Source organism: Orcinus orca, chromosome 10 (assembly GCF_937001465.1).
Source record: "Orcinus orca chromosome 10, mOrcOrc1.1, whole genome shotgun sequence".
NCBI classification, from domain to species: domain Eukaryota; kingdom Metazoa; phylum Chordata; class Mammalia; order Artiodactyla; family Delphinidae; genus Orcinus; species Orcinus orca.
The window spans coordinates 72,405,732-72,421,932 of NC_064568.1; the positions used below are offsets into that span (position 1 = coordinate 72,405,732).

The 16,201-nt window shown below is 51.6% G+C and overlaps 1 protein-coding gene across 1 annotated transcript; it reads right to left on the reverse strand.

Annotated features, from left to right (window-relative positions):
- Positions 1-5,027: 5,027 nt before the first annotated feature.
- On the reverse strand, positions 5,028-13,418 carry UNC5CL (unc-5 family C-terminal like). Its single transcript, XM_004267635.3, has 8 exons — positions 12,811-13,418; positions 11,987-12,287; positions 10,987-11,249; positions 10,177-10,278; positions 9,848-9,915; positions 8,880-8,980; positions 8,615-8,728; positions 5,028-6,795 (listed from the first exon to the last, which is right to left on the reverse strand). The coding sequence occupies exons 1-8, from the start codon at positions 13,193-13,195 to the stop codon at positions 6,573-6,575; spliced, it is 1,557 nt and encodes a 518-aa protein (XP_004267683.1). The 5' UTR covers positions 13,196-13,418; the 3' UTR covers positions 5,028-6,572.
- Positions 13,419-16,201: the final 2,783 nt, after the last annotated feature.

Consider the following 16,201-nt stretch of genomic DNA (forward strand, 5'->3'; position numbering starts at 1 on the left):
TGGATGTTAATCGACTCACTCCAGGTCACACAGCTAGTAAACAGCAGAGTCAGGCCATATTTCCAGTCTTCCAAGACTTGGCCTCAAGGGAATGGAACCACATTATGCTTTGATAAAAATCAAATAACATTAAAAGTTCATTAAGGGAGAGAAACAAAGGTTGAAGTAAAAAAGGTCACCTGATCTTCTCCCCAGGATGGAATGTACCTCCTGACCATATCTGACCAGCTTGGCCCAGAAAGCAGAGGGTAGTCATCGGCAGAAAGGACAGCACAGACACACAAAGAAGGAGAGTTTCCAGAAATTGAACCTTCCCAAGGGCTCAGGTTGTGTGCACTGAAAGCGGTCCGCTTCTGCCACCTAGCCACAGATGGCCTCCTCAGCCAGAGCTCAAGAGCCCCAACTTTGGGGAAGCCCCGTGGATGGGCACAAGCAAGATGTGAAGGTTTTCCTGATAGATCTCCAAGATGACCAATGCCACTGGGTCCCCTTCTCTGTCACACACTCTCCTTATGTTTTTCTGGGATTCCCAGGGGCAGGATGGCCAGCTCCTCCCTGGATCAAGTGTTAGACTCTTCCCCATTCCCATCTCTACTCTCTACCCAACTAAGGAATTTTCTACAATCCCATCTTCACCCACTTCAGCATTTCATAAATATTATTCTAAGTTTTGGAGTGCATCTTTCCTAGTTTATTTGGAAAACAAATCCATTCCCACCTGAGGGTTGATAGCTAGTATGAAGCATATTCCTGTCCTCAGGCTAATGTCTATATGACATGACACTAACCAGCTAGTACGGATGATAGCTTTTTGCTGGCCAGGAGCCATAACATCTCTACCAATAAGAAACTAGCATAGGGCTTCCCTGGTGGCGCAGTGGTTGAGAATCCGCCTGCCGATGCAGGGAACACGGGTTTGTGCCCCGGTCTGGGAAGATCCCACATGCCGCGGAGCAGCTGGGCCCGTGAGCCATGGCCGCTGAGCCTGCGCATCCGGAGCCTGTGCTCCGCAGCGGGAGAGGCCACAACAGTGAGAGGCCCATGAACCAAAAAAAAAAAAAAAAAGAAACTAGCATAGATTAGAACAAAGCCAGTGCCAGAAAGATTACCTGAAGATAAGGAAATAAATGAGGGATTCTAAGCACATAATAAATAGTCAAAAATATGCTGAGTAGATGAATAAACATACCTGTGTAAGGCTTTAAAAAGGGTGAGTAAGGATGACAGTTCTCATAAAGGAATATTCCCAGGCTTTTGAATTTCAAAGACCAATAAATTTATTTGTTTTGTTTTTTAACTTGGGAAGAGCAAAATAAACATAGGATCACTACCTTCTTATTTTGACAAGTAAGGGCATTTTAATAAAACTATCCTCTCCATTACTATTCTTTCATAAGCTAATAGGCCCTTTTACACCAGCAAAGAAGAAAGGGTATGATCACAGAACAAAGGACAGTCTTTCCAGAGAAAGACTCATGGGCACATTGGATAGGGGTCTTAGCTGTACATGATAGATTCTCCCTTTAAGCAGAAAGCAATATATTATGGAGTCTAGATAGTTCACAGAATCATTGGAAGGGCTAAAGGAATAGACTCTAAGTAGGACTTCCAGTATTGAGTCCCCAAACCACACCACAGAACCACGCCACCGAGAAAGCTGCCACGTCAGGAAGGTGTAGCCACAGCTGCTGGTTCCTGGACCGCTTCCATCCACTCCTCAAAACAGGCACCAGCCTCTTGCCCTGTTCAACTCCCCCCATTATTCAATGCCAAGTCAGAGTCCAACCTGAGTTCAGCTGACTGGAAGAACCTAAACACATCTAGGTCCCCATCTGCCAGGGCGTCTGGGAAATGTAGGTTTAGTTTTCAGCCTCTGCAGTACAGGAAGGCGAGTGGGGCTGGAGAAGGCAATGAGTAAATCAGTTCACTACTGCTGGTGAGTTTTTGCTGTGTGTTCATGAAACGTGTCCAAGTCTGATCCTGGATTGTGCAGGGATCGGAGGGATGTATGCAGTTGTGCTTTATTGAGAAGATTCTGCAAGTCAGGGAATAGGGCCAACACCTGCTGAGGGCATGACTATATTCGTGAGGAGAGTTTGCTCCCTGGAACCACAGCATTAACCACACCTTAGCTATGGTGGACATCTATCATATTCACAGCTGTCCATCACCTTTTGAGTAGTTTTTTCCATATTTGGGGATATCTGCAGGTAATGAGTCCCATCTTCCCAGTATTAAAGTCAGAATTCAAATTTCCAGACTCCCTTGCAGCTAGGATTCACCATGGGATCTGGGCTCTGACTCTCTGATGTTCTCCCCCTCCACTTGAGGTTTGATTCAGAAATGGGTAGTATGAAAATGTGGGCAGTGCCTGGAGCTTCCATTTCGGCCGACATGGATGACAGCAGAGGCCTCAGCTTTCAGAGGTGGTAGTGAGGTCTGGTTCCCAACTCAGAAGTGGCAGAGGTGGTGGCAGGGGGGGCTGCAGTAAAGTTGAGGTCCTGCTCTCCAGAGCCTGGTAGCAGCAGCCACAGTAATACCAGTTTCCCCCCTTGGGATGATGCTACCACACAGTTTAGGGCATCATTCTGGAAACTTTACCTCAGTCCTGTTTCTCAGCCCTCCAAATGATTCTTTATTCTTCAGGGTAAGATCTCCTGTCTGTAATCCCCAGCAAGAGTGGATTCTGTTGTCAGCAACTGAGAACCCACCTGATGTGCTGGGTGAGCCAGGAACACCTGACTCTAAATCCATGCCTCAGTACCAGGCTGCCGTCTGAGCCATTTCTGCAGCCCAGAGTGTCTGCCTGGGCCTCATCCCCTATTTCCTTCTTAAGTCAGGTGCAGAGAGGGATGGAAGGCAAGTGCTCTTCTCTGACTCCCACCATCCCAGGAGCTTCTAACAGAACAAGAATGCTCTTCTTCATTGAAGTTTTATAACCAACACTTTGTGCAGGGCAGGTGTTCAGTAAATGTTTGATGAATGAATAGGCGAGTATACTATAAAGTTATACCCAACTGGGTCCATAATCCAGACTTGCACTGTCTATCACGGTACCCACTAGCCAGACATGCCTACTGACCACTTAAAATGTGGCTAGTGCCACTGAGGGACTGAATTTTTATTTTATTTCAATTGATTTAAATTTTTTAATTCATACCTCATTTCATTTTTGGAAAACTTTCAGCTTGCTTAATTTGTGTATGTAAATGTACTTTTTCAGCTATAAATTTTATGAAAGCTAAGTACAGATCAAATATTTCCAATGAAAATTTAGCACATTTCTGATACAAATCGAGATGTGCTGTAATTGTAAAATACACACCAGATTCCAAATACTTTATGAAAAAAGAATGTAAAATATGCTATTAATAAGTTTTACATTGGTTACATGTGGAAATTATAATATTCTGGATATATTAGGTTAAGCAAAATATATCATAACCTGACTTCACCTGTTTCTTTTTACATTTTTTGATGTGACTACTAGAAACTGTAGGCTTCACTACGTGGCTTTCACTGTATTCTGATGGACAGCTTGGATCTGACATTGGCATGAATGTCACTCGCAGGCAGATGAGGTCCCAAGGACATGTGTTACCTCTGGGCACTGGAGCCTCTAACCTTGCAGACCTGGACACAACCTTTACTGTTCATTCTCCTCCCAGCTCTAAACACAACAGGTGGAAGTTTAGGCCTGGGTTTCTGCAACATGCATAAGAGAAGTCACAAATTTGGTGTCTTTAGGGACCAGGGAGGTAACCTACTGGGGAAAGGGCTGGAGGTAAGGCCACAAGCAGTGACCAATTGCTCTATTTAAAGGCAATACACAAAGAAAACTCCCCAAGTGGATCATCTGTGTGCCATCTCTGCACAGGCCCGTAAGACCAAAAGAGGCCCTTGGAGAGCCTTGAACATGGTCCCTTCATCCCAAAGTAGAGACTGAAGCCAGAAGGGAAGAGCCAGGCTAATTAGCACTACAGTCAGGGCTGACCACTAAGTGTCCCAATGCCCCCGGAACATGCCATCTCTTGGCTTTAGGTGCTGGCAAATGTGTGCCAATCAGGTTTGATTTGAGAAAGGAAAGATCCACCTTACAGGCATCAGGGAGCTTGCCACCTACCTCAAGATATCCAAGACTTCCTTTCCCTGCACTGTGAGCCCATTCTGACGGATTAAGGTGGGGGGCAGAAGGTAGTCCCTCCCATCCTAGAACCCCCCTTCCTCCATGGCTTTTTTTGGCCGCGTTGGGTCTTCGCTGCTGCGTGCGGGCTTTCTCTAGTTGCAGCGAGCAGCGGCTACTCTTCGTTGCGGTGCGCAGTTTTCTCACTGCGGTGGCTTCTCTTGTTGCAGAGCACGGGCTCTAGGCGCACGGGCTTCAGAAGTTGTGGCATGCGGGCTCAGTAGTTGTGGCGCACAGGCTAGTTGCTCCGCGGCATGTGGGATCTTCCCAGACCGGGGATCAAACTCATGTCCCCTACGTGGGCAGGCAGATTCTTAACCACTGCGCCACCAGGGAAGTCCCTCCTTCATGGCTTTTATTTACAATTCCAAAAGACTTGAAACTCTTAAAGTGATTTGTTCCAGGGTAGGGAGTAACACAAAATAAAGATGACTCTCGCTGGCATGGAAAGCAAGGAAGAGACAATAGGAGAAAAGGGGAAAACTGTACCAGACTCCAGGGGAGAAAGATGCTCTTAGTAGTTCAATCTTGAGCCAAATGAAGAGGGAGAAGGCCAAGGTACCAGCCTGGAGGGACTGGCAGCCCCCGATGCGGTGGGAGGACTAACAGAGAATGGATGGGGTTAGGGGAAGAGGGGAGGGTGAGAGGGCCCCACCCCGAAGGCTTGCTTCTAACAGAAAGGGAAGAGAACCTCCCTGATTTACCACGCTGGAAGCACAATCTACAAAATGCTTCTCTCCAGCCGGCCCCCATCGGTACAATTTTACCACATAAAACCATTCATACCCACATTCAAATTTATCCGTCTGAGCAAAATACAGCTAGTAACAAAGAAAGGCAGTTTTCATATTTTATTATACAATGTTGTCCATCATAGAAAAAGCTTTAATATTTTTAATTAAATACAGAAGAAATTGTTAGTGTTGCCAGAGAGATCATTTGTCTGCCCTTGAAAAAATTAACAACACCTGTTTGCAAACAAAAGAATTGCTTAAATTGAGTCAAATCCTTTGTTCTCTTTTCAGGACCCAGCCTACTGATTTATTTTCTATACAGTGTCTAACAGGCAGTAGGTGCTGAATAAAGAGTTGACTGAATGGGATGTTCTTTAATCCCTATCCTCTACTTCCTGACCCTAAAGTGGATCTTGACTCATGGGGTAAAATCCCCACCCATCCATTCCTAGGGGAGACCGGTGTCTTTCAATAGCCTTTGATACTTAACCGTGGTTTAGAGACACTTACCTGAGGGAAATGACTGAGGATTTCAGAGGAAGAAAGAAACACACAAGGGCAGGTACAGCAAGTAGGTAGAGACAAAAAGATGCTAAGACAAAAAGATGCTAAGACATCTCATCTAAAAGAGAGACAGATTCAGGGATGGAGCCACTGCAGGGGCCAGTGACAGCAAAATGAAGTCAGAGAGACTTAAAACTCACACAGTTCAAGATAAAGAGATTAAAAGGTTGGACAACAATAATAATCTTGAAGTTTCTTTTCAGCTTTGATGTTTTATGACAGAGATAATGGCACAGAGAGAGGAAGACAAGGCAAGGATGGGAGGATAAAGAGACAAAGGAAGTCAAAGGAGACAGGTGGACAGCCAGCTATGACTGTCCATCTTTAGATCTGGCCTTGAACCCCTGTCCTGCTCTCACCTCATACCCAGCACGCTGGGCTCCTTGATGACTCAGCACCCCATGCTCACCGGGCTCCTACTGTAAGTCCAGTCACATCCCCGCCTTCCCCCACCTTAAGATCTCACTCTCTGTAAATCATTTCTCCTACATCCTCCATGATGGTTTCTCACTGCTCCAGCCCGTACTCAGCTCCCTCCCTTCCCAACTCCTAATGCAGGTGCAATTCATACCACATCCACATCCCCTAACCACAGGGCACGTGCTGCTGGTTTAGCGTTTGTCCTCAGCTCCTACGAGGGCATCTTGGTTCCCACAAGAGAACTGTGGTTTCCACAAGGCTCCAAACCCGACCTCATATATTCCAGGAGTCCCCATGATACCCAGTCCAGTGCCAGGTATCACTAAGTGCTCAGTGAATACTCGTGGACTAACCAGTCCCCAAGGAGTGCCAACAGGGCAGCCTAACAGTCCATTGGTCTATTAAATAGCTTCCCGGAGGCTGGCCACGCTGGGGCCATCTCCTGGGCTCCTGCGCCCCCTGCCGGCCAAGAAGGGATCTGCACGCAGGACGACGCGGGCCGAAAGGGTGGTCCTGACCCGAGGAGGCGTCTGGACTCGCGGTGGCCCCAGGCACCGTCCAAGGGTCCTGATGAGGTCGGTGGGCACAGCCAGGAACTGCAGCTGTTTTCTTCCTAGGTGTAGGGGTACATCCCGGTAGACAGAGCTCCACCCTGCCCCATAGAGGGGCTCTCAGAGCTTCTCATCCAGCTCCAGGCCCTGGTTCTCCTGGGCGACCCAGCAGACCCGGGGTGGGCTGCCGCTCTGCGTCCCCTTCAGGTAGTTCTGGATGACGGAGGCGCAGTCCAGCCGCTCCATGGTGGTCATGAGGTAGTGCAGCTCCTGTAGGCTGCCGTTCTGCTCCTCAAACAGCTCCAGGATGGCTGCCGCGGGGCTGCGCTGGCAGGACAGGAACCTGGCCGGGAGCGTGCGGGGAGGAGGTGAGGGGGAGGAGGGGCTCTGCAGGGAGATCCACCCCCTCCCCCAGCTCTGGTCCTCATCCTGCTCTTAACTGCCTTCCAGGACACTCTGGGATGGTGGGAGGGCCCAGGACTTGAAATCGGAGATAGCCCTGGCTCAAAGCCTACTCCCCTCTAGGCCTCAGTTTGCTCTTCTTACACGAGGGCTTGGGTGAGAGGACCTCTAAGCTCGCTTCCAGCTCTGATGTTCTGTGTTTGCCTTCTCAACCCCCCACCCCCCGCCCAAACACACTCTCCCCTTCCCCCCATCCCAGGCCCCATCCTGCCCACCACTAAGGAAACAGTTGCTCCCAGGCAGGACCCTCCCCTGCTCAAAAACCTTCCAGAGTCTCTTTCACCTACTAACCAAGCCCCCTCCCCTGACTTTCTGGCTTACCCACCACTTGGCCTTGCCCTGTTTTTTCTGACCTCTTCTCTCTGCTCCCATCGCGCAGCTTCCTTCTCACCTTAAACACACCAGACCCACCACCTCCTCTGCTCCTCCCCCAAAACAGGAAGGTGGATCCCCTACTTCCCCAACACCTGTTTCTGAAGCCCTCCTTCCCACCTCCCAGGTGGAGGAGACCATTCTGCATCCCTCAGTTCAGATTTCCGGTCATAGCTCCCACAAGTCTTTATTATTCTTTTTTATTTAATTGAGATATATAGTTGACCCTTGAACAACACCACTTTGAACTATGTGGGTCCACTTATATGTAGAGTTTTTCAACAGCAAATACTACACTGCTACATGGTCCCTGGTCGGTTGAATCTGTGGAGGCACAACCATGGATATGGAGGGCCGACTATAAGTTATACTACGATTTTCGACTGCATGGAGGGTCACACCTCTAACTCCCACATTGTTCAGGGGTCAACTGTAATTGACGTAAGTCTTCATTATTCTTGCTTCAGCCACTTCGTGTCTCTGTTTTCAACTTGCTATGCAATATGGGATACATACAGTAAGGTCAAAGGAGCACTTGCCTTGATTTTTTTTAAGCTCTCTGTATCCCTCACTAGAGGGTGACCTCCTTGGTTCTGGGACCATGTCTCATTCATCCTGTGTCCCAATGCTTAGCATACTTTTCCCAGGACTTAGAAGGTGATTTTAAAGTCTACCCTATTTTCCAGATCCAACTCTAGTCCCATCTACTGGGCGAAGTCTTCCCTGACCACCCGTCATCCTCCGGGTGCGGAGGCTTAGCTCAGAATTGGTTTACTGATCTCTCTTGAGACCATGGCTGCGCTGTCCCCACTAGTGCCAGGCACTCAGCTACATGCTTTATACACATTATCCTATAGTCCGCCGTTCTGCCCCTCAGGGCACAGCATGTCAAGCACTCAGTATGTGCCAATGACTTACATGTCAACCGATCCATTTTTGAATATTTATTGAACCAATATTTATGTATTGAACACCAGCCATGAGCCAGGCATCATTCTAGGTACCAAGAAGAGTGATAAAATAGAAAGATGTCCAAAGCCTTCCTGTGGAGTCCCTTTCACTTCCCCTGCTCCTCTCCCCTGGCCTCTTCCTCTCTCACCTGCCGTTTCCTCTCCTCTTTGTAGCCATGAGAACGAGGACTGCTCGGCCCAAACCAATGAGATCATTGTCAATGAAATCAACCCTGTTCTGAGAAATAGGGTGGGGAGTAGCCGCTCCCTGACTTTTAAGTCACTCTTTTGTGAATGGTCCAGTCTCCAAGGGGTCCTGAGAACACCCATCCCAGTCCACCCTCCCCCACCCACCCGTGCACACCTCATCCCTCTTACCGGATTTTCATACCACAAAGCCCCAGGTGGGAGGCCAGTCGTCGCCAGTCATTGCCAGTGATGCTGTTTGGCTCCAACAACATCTGCAGCCGCTCGAAGAGCTCTGGGGGCAGCCTGAGGCAGGGGGAAAGGGTGGCCTTGGAGGGGAGGATCAAGAGACCCAGCCTGGCTCCACAGACACCTCAATGCCATGCTCGCCCTGCAAGCCCAGGGGCAGGAATCCCAAACATGCCCCGGGCAGCAGCTCAAGCGACCACCACCTCACCTGTTGCATGGGGGTGGTTGGGTCACAGCGGGTGGCGCTGTCCAGGATTCTTCCTCCGATGCCTGGAATCTGAGGATTTCCATGTACTTGGTCTCCAAGCCCTGAGCCAACAGAGGGGCAGGGAACACACTTAGGGATCATGGGACACCCCTCTGAACAAGAAGCTGGGGCACCCATCTCCATGCCTCGTGTCTCTCCTTCAGCCTGTCACCGGAGACACTTAACCAGGAGACACAGTCCCACCCCAATCAACACCCTCTACCCTCTGCTTCCCCAACCTCACAGCCTTCAGCCTTAAGTTTGCTCAGAGCTCTTTGGGACCTGGGACATGAAGACCAAACAAGGTACATCCTAAGACACCAGGAGAAGTCCTGGGTGGGGTCAAGGGCAGGGGAGGTCGTCTAATAATAGAGACACTGAACTTGGGCATACGTGCCCCCTTCCTCCATTCCTCCTCTCCTTGGTTCCTCCTCCCCAAGTGATACCCCGAGGGGTATCTGCCTACTCTCCAGTAAGATGCCACATGGTTCCCCAAAGACTCTCCAATCCTGATTTCTTCATGTCTTCCCTCGGGAGAGTGGGAGCTCTAACTCCCATCCCACCTACTCAAGACCCCCTTCCTGGGTCACTCTCCACCTGAAGATACACAGCACCATCTCTCAGATGTAGACAATCTGTCCAGAAAGAAACCACTTCTCTTTGATGCCCAAGTTCCTCCAGGTTGGAAGAAAGGGTTCATGTAGGGTTTGGTTCTTTTACCCGCCTGCTAGATTCATCCAGGGATAGACAGGAGAGTCAAAGACGGAGGGTAACTTGGAGGCCAGGCAGTCCCTGCCCCTGGAAGAATGCCCTCCTCACCTGCTTGGTTATGTGATTAGAGCCATACTTCCTAGGCCCCAGACCCTCGCCCACTTTGCCCAGGACTCCCCCAGGGCCTGCCCTTCCTCTGCCCCTCAGCTCCAACTCACATCCTGGAAGGTGTGCATGGTGACAATGATCTCATTGGTCAGTGCTGAGCAGTCCTTGTTCTCATTGGCTACAAAGAGGAGACGTAGCAGGTGAGAGAGGAAAAGGCCCAGGAGAAGACAGCAGGAGAGCAAAAGGGACTCCAATGTAAGGCTTTGGAAATCTGAAGCAGCTGCATAGCCCCCCATCTTTCTCTCTGCAGAGATCTGCTGCGGCCCCTAACCTTTAAGAGAGGGTCTGCAGGCATGGCCGAATGAGGAGCTGTAGGGCTCCAGGGTGACCAGGAGGGGAGAGGAGAGGGCAGAAGGTAGACACGGGGCTCCTGGGCTACCTGCTTTTCTCCGGAAGCAGAAGGAGCGGAAGGGGCACTTTCCGTGCCAGATGTGCAGATGGGGAACCAGCTGGCAACTGCTGTCGTCCACATTCTCCCAACCTGGGGAGGGGCCAGAGAGACAGAGGGCCTCAAGAGGGGAGACTTCCACAAGGGCTTAAGGAGGTCACCCTGTGGCAGGCACTGTGCAGGGCACTGAGGGGAGGGATGGGGAGGGAGCAAAGGCAGGAGGGTGACTCAAGTGGATGGGAGGCCCCAGAGCCTGGGTGGGGACCCTGGGAGCGGTCCTACTTCTACCGGCACACAGACTCCTCCCCCCACCTCTCCACCCTCCCCTTCACCCCCCTCACTCCCATCCACTAGCCCAGATGCAGCCACGCATGCGCCCCTGTCCGACACCCCACAAACACCCTTAGCCCCACTGTCAGTTCCCGCAGCCGACCCACAAAGGAACGAGGGAAGAGAAGACTGGGCCTCCCCCTCCGACACCGGCTCCATCCAGGTGGGACAAGAGAAGCCTCTCGCTCTCTCCCTGCCCCTGCTGGTGCAACGCCTCTCCTCTCACCACCCACCTGACTCGGCTGGCCTCCCACGGAAGGACCGGGGCTCCGTGGGCAGCAGAGGGAGGAAGTGGGAAAGCCGGGGTCTCCAAGAGGCATCAGCAAGAGCCAGAGGGCCCCCTTGAAGCTGCTGCCTGCCCAGGAATCTCAAAAAGAAACTCAACGCCCCAGGTTTCCACCACAGGGGAGGCGCAGACCCTTCCCTCCAACGGGCTCCCCGAGGCGCCACACCTGGCCCTGTCCCCCTCACCCTCGGAGATGTATTTGAGTTTCAGGCACTGGTCCCCTCGGGCCCCGGTGAAGTCGAAGAGCTGGCAGGGCCCACGCAGGCGCCCGCCGTGCGGCTGCTCATTGGTCACAGCCCACCGCAGGGCACAGGGCGTGTTGTTGAGGAAGTAGACGCGCAGCTGCAGGTGAGACTGCCCGGCGGCCAGCGGCGAGCAGAACACGGCCAGCTGCAGCCACTTCCGGGCTTCCCTGTGCACAGCTGCCTCCAGCACACAGGTGTAGAGGCTGCGGGGAGAGACGGTGGCAGGGACCGCGCACAGTGGGGCAAGGCAGGCTGGGAGACCAGCCCACCTTCCCCCGGGCTCCCACCGCACCAGGGGCCTCTGTGTGGGCTCCCAGGCGAGGAGAACATTCCAGGGCATGTAGGGAAGAACTGGGGTGGAGGGGTGAGCTAGGGGGAAGGAACGTGAGTCATGGCACAGTGACTGTCACTGGGTCCGGAGAAGAGCCAGCGTGGGAAAGAAGGACACTGGGCTCAGGGCCACCATGCATCGCCCTGCTCTGGTCAGTGGGTGGCAAGGAGACTGGGAGGCAGAGGGACCTAAGACCCTAGAGAGACATAGCTAAGGACAGGCGTGCCATGGGCTAGAGTCTCAGAGAACTGGAGGGGCAAAGTGCCCTAGACAGCTTGGGGACAGTCCTGAACTGGGGCACAGGGAAGAGACAGACAATTTTAGAGACAGAGGTGGAGATGGGACAGGCCCCATCTAGACATAGGACCAGGGTTGGGCCAGACCCTTCTAGACAGGCAGAGGGACCACGGTGGGACACACGGTCCTGGATGGGGTTGGAGCAAGATAAGCTGCCACAGGCACCAGGACAGAGGGACTGGGGAAGGACAGGGGGACACGGGGTTTGCAGGCCTTCTTGGACAGATAAAGGGGCAGTCCCCTACAGAGAGGTGAGGGTCAGGCAGACAGAGAAAGGGGGCAGGAAGTACAGGCTGACGGGCTGGTGCCTACCTGAAGTGGGAGAGGTGGATGCGACATTCATCCCGGGAGATGTGGTCTCCCGGCCGCCCCAGCGGCTTCCAGGCCTTGGCATCCAGCAGGGTCGTGTTGCTGCTGTAGGTACGGGCCTGACTGGGCTGCTGGGCACAGTGCTTGAAGGTGAGGGTGCAGGGCTTCAGGAAGGAGGCCCCATGGGGGCCACACGCCACCACGGGGCTCACCAGCCCCTGGGCTCGGGACAGCGACGGGGCGTCTGACAGATCCCACACCAGGATCAGTGCCACCCGCTCCTGGCGGCCCACAGACACAGCACCTGGGGAGGAGGAGAGCTGAGATGGGCCCAGCAGGCAGGCACAGCCCTGCGGCAGAGGAGGCCAGGCCAGAGTGGGAGGGGAGGTGGGACGGGAGCCCAGGAGCGGGCGTGCAGCAGGGCACGTGGAGAGGCAGTGCGGAAGGAGAACAAGGTGACTGTGACTGACTTGGGACGTGACCCTGAGCAAGTCGCCCCCTCCTCCAAAGGCTGCTGCCAGCTCACTCAGGGCCTTGTGTGAATTTGCAAAAGGTGTTCTTCCTCCAGACATCTTACTTCCCTTTATGGGAGAATCGTCATAACACACTGTTCACTAAAACAAGGCCCTTTACCTCCACCTGCCACAAAACTGTCATAAAAAATATGTAATGTATCCACCTTTGGAGTCAAAAACGTCATACTAAACATAGAAGCAATTTTCAAAATTATGAAGATGTCTCTGAATGGTGCTTCCTTGGAGTTGGTGCCCTTGTACAATGTGCAATGTGAACAACTGTATGCTAAGAAGGAAGCCGGGTGCCGTTACCTGGCGGGATGAGCAGGGAAATGCCCGTATCCTGGAGCATCAGGCAGCCACCGCGGTGGTCCACCTCTCGAGCCGAAAACACCAACAGCTTGTGCATCAGCTGTCGGATGACAGTCTGGCCTTGGGTGGGCGTGTGCAGTTCCTGGTAGAAGGCGGCCATCTCCTGCAGCGAGGCCGGGGGTGCCTCCCCGGAGGACTCACTTTCAGGTAGGGGAGTGGGATGGGACACTGGCTCCTCTTGGCTTTCCAGCTTCCAGCAGGCGCCCAGCAGCCGGCGGGGGCAGCGCCATTGAAGGCACTGGGCCAGAAGGACAGCACTTGCCACTGGAACCCCCACCAGCAGTAGGAACTGGGCGAGTTGGAAGGAACCCTCATAGGAGCACATCCGCCTGGTCACTTGATGCTTCCAGTTCCCCTGCACCCCTGTGCCAGCCGAGGCCAAGGGCCTGGGAGAAAAGGAGGTCAGTGTCAGGTAAGCCTTTTCAAGGTCGTGGAGGCTAAGACTTGACTTCTAAGCGGCTGCAATGAGGGATCAAATTGTCTTCATCCCAGTGCACCCATGCACCTCGGTCAGATCAATTTCTTTAACAGAAATTAAAGAAATTAATTTCTTTATTAATTTCTCTCCCTCTCTCTCTTCCTTAAGAAACTGCCAGGCTCCCCATGACCTAGTACATCAAATTTCTCTCTCATGAGACAGAAAGAGCTTGGGTTTGGAGTTAGAGAATGTGAGTTCAAATGTCACCTTGGTCACTGCCTGAGTGAGCTTGGCCTATTGTTTAATGTGCTTCAGTTTCCTCATCTGTCAAAACAGCTCCCTTGATCTACATGGGCTGACATAGGAAAATCTTAAAGTAGAAAAGCAAGTCACAAAGAGCTAGAAATCCTCTGATCTCATTAATGTAAACAGCAAGACTATATACAACTGTAGCTACCTATTTATGGGTGTATAGATGTCAATGATAGAGAAAGGTCTGGAGCAGTGCTCTGTAATAAAACTATAACGTGAGCCACAGATGTGGCTTTCTTTTTAAACTTTCTAGGGGCCACATTAAAAAAGTAAAAAGAAGAGCTTCCCTGGTGGCGCAGTGGTTGAGAGTCCGCCTGCCGATGCAGGGGACACGGGTTCGTGCCCCGGTCTGGGAAGATCCCACATGCCGCGGAGCGGCTGGGTCCGTGAGCCACGGCCGCTGAGCTTGCGCGTCCGGAGCCTGTGCTCCACAACGGGAGAGGCCGCAACAGTGAGAGGCCCGCGTACCGCAAAAAAAATAAAAGTAAAAAGAAACAGGAGAAATTCATTTTGGTAATATATTTTATGTTACCCAATATATTCAAAATATTATCGTGTCAACACGTAATCAATATAAAATTACTGGGGTATTTCACATTCTTTTTTCTTACTAAGTCTTCGAAATCCTTGTGTATTTTACACTCACAGCACATCGCAATTGGGATTCTCTTTACTTCAAGGACTCAGTAGCCACGTGTACTAGTGATTCCCGCCTTGGACGTGCAGGTCCGGGAGGACACACCCCAAACTATTCCCATTGGTCATTACTGAAAGATGAAAAATTAGGGGACTGGAAGGTGTGAAAGAGGACGTTCTATTTTCTTAAACTCTTTTTTCTGTACTCTTTGAATCCCCCCACCAAGCGTGTCTGTATATTAACTTTGTAGTTCTTTTTAAAAACGAATAAAAGTGAAAAAAAAAAAAAAACCCAGCCTCTCAGAGTGATGGTGAAGATGGCATGAGATCATGTGGAAATCATTCTGTAGATGATAAAACGCTGTCCAAATATGTTTGTTTATTTATGCCCCTCCTTTTGCCAGAAAAGTTGGAGCGTAGTTCACAGGGATATGTAAAATACAAGAGTAACAAAAGTTAAAAGTGGAAGCAAAAAGAGAAAGAAAACCAAAGGTGGGGGCCTCCAGTGAGGCTCACCCGGTTCCCAGCATCAGACTGGGGCCTTCCAGCAACTGTCCCGTGAAGATGTCAGCTCTTCCCCAGGCCCTCTGGGATCCACTGCCTCCCCCTCCTACTTTCCCTCTTCCTCCCTTAATTTCCAACATCCCCACCCTCGGGCAAGACCAGACTCCTCACAGCTCATTAATTCTAGCCTCTGGCCTTTGGTCCTGCTGTTCTCTGTTTCATGCTCTCCTCACCTGCCTCATCTACCTGCCTGGACCCCTCCTGCTCAGGAGTAACTGCCACCCACCGTCCCGGCCCCCATTCACCAGCCCTTGACAGTCTCGCCCTCTGAAATCTCTCACTGCTGCCTCCCACCATACTAAGTAACTCTTTTTTTTTTTTTTTTTTTTTGCGGCACGCAGGCCTCTCACTGTTGTGGCCTCTCCCGTTGCGGAGCACAGGCTCCGGACGCACAGGCTCAGCGGCCATGGCTCACGGGCCCAGCCGCTCCGCGGCATGTGGTATCTTCCCGGACTGGGGCACGAACCTGTGTCCCCTGCATCAGCAGGCAGACTCTCAACCACTGCACCACCAGGGAAGCCCCTAAGTAACTCTTGACCATATGCTGTCACGTGTGGCTTTCCCACTCAAATGAACAATTTCTGAGCACCAGCTGTGGACCAGGAACTGTGGGAAGTTCAGTCCTGCCAACAATGATGTCTTATTCGGCTCTCACGGAGCTTCTGAGGGCATGGGGTTCATTTACTCCGAGGCTGAGTTCTGTGAGACACCATATCCTCCTTCAAAGTCCCCAGGGTCCCCATGGTTGTTTCACTAGGATCTGCACTAGTGAATCATCCCTTCACTTATGCCACCCACCAGGAGCTGAGGCTTTGCCCCACACCCCTTGGTCCTTCCTTGCCCAACTTCTTCCTTCCTTCTCAGGACCCATGAAACCTAAGCCCCCTTCCCATCTCCCCCGCCAATCCCCAACAGGGGTCACAGCTCCTCTGTATCGTCAGGATGGAGCACTGAGGCGGGATCTGATTCCCCCATGTCCTCATTGAAAATGTAGACGAGAAGGGAAGGCGTGGCATTGCTCCCTTGGCCTTAGCATGCAACCCTGCAGACCGTGCCCCTGGCTGGGGACACAAGTGAAGTAAGTGAGCCGGTGACGCCTGAATCTGGTGGGGATGGGGGTCGGAGCCGCAGACTTCCCTTTACGTCCCAACCAATCCTTTCGGTCCTTCCATAGTAAAGACAATTGGAATTATAACTGTAGTAATAATAGCTAACGTTCACGGAGATTTGCTGAGCCAGTGTGTTAAAGCGCTCTGCGTGGCCTAGCTCATTTGATCCTCACAGCAGCTTTATGAGCTAGCTTTTATTTTTATCTCCATTTCCCAGATAAGGAAACCAAGTTTTCTCCCCCAGGGAGGACAGAGGGTAGATTATTAAGCTACAACTGAAAGCAGAAGGGGA

Excerpts from the sequence above, each read along its gene's own strand:
- UNC5CL (XM_004267635.3), bottom strand. The coding sequence starts at position 13,195 with ATGTGCTCCTATGAGGGTTCCTTCCAACTCGCCCAGTTCCTACTGCTG. Across the intron at positions 11,250-11,986 it reads ATCCACCTCTCCCACTTCAG|CCTCTACACCTGTGTGCTGG; the intron begins GTAGGCACCAGC and ends CTCTCCCCGCAG. Across the intron at positions 10,279-10,986 it reads ACTCAAATACATCTCCGAGG|GTTGGGAGAATGTGGACGAC; the intron begins GTGAGGGGGACA and ends GCCCCTCCCCAG.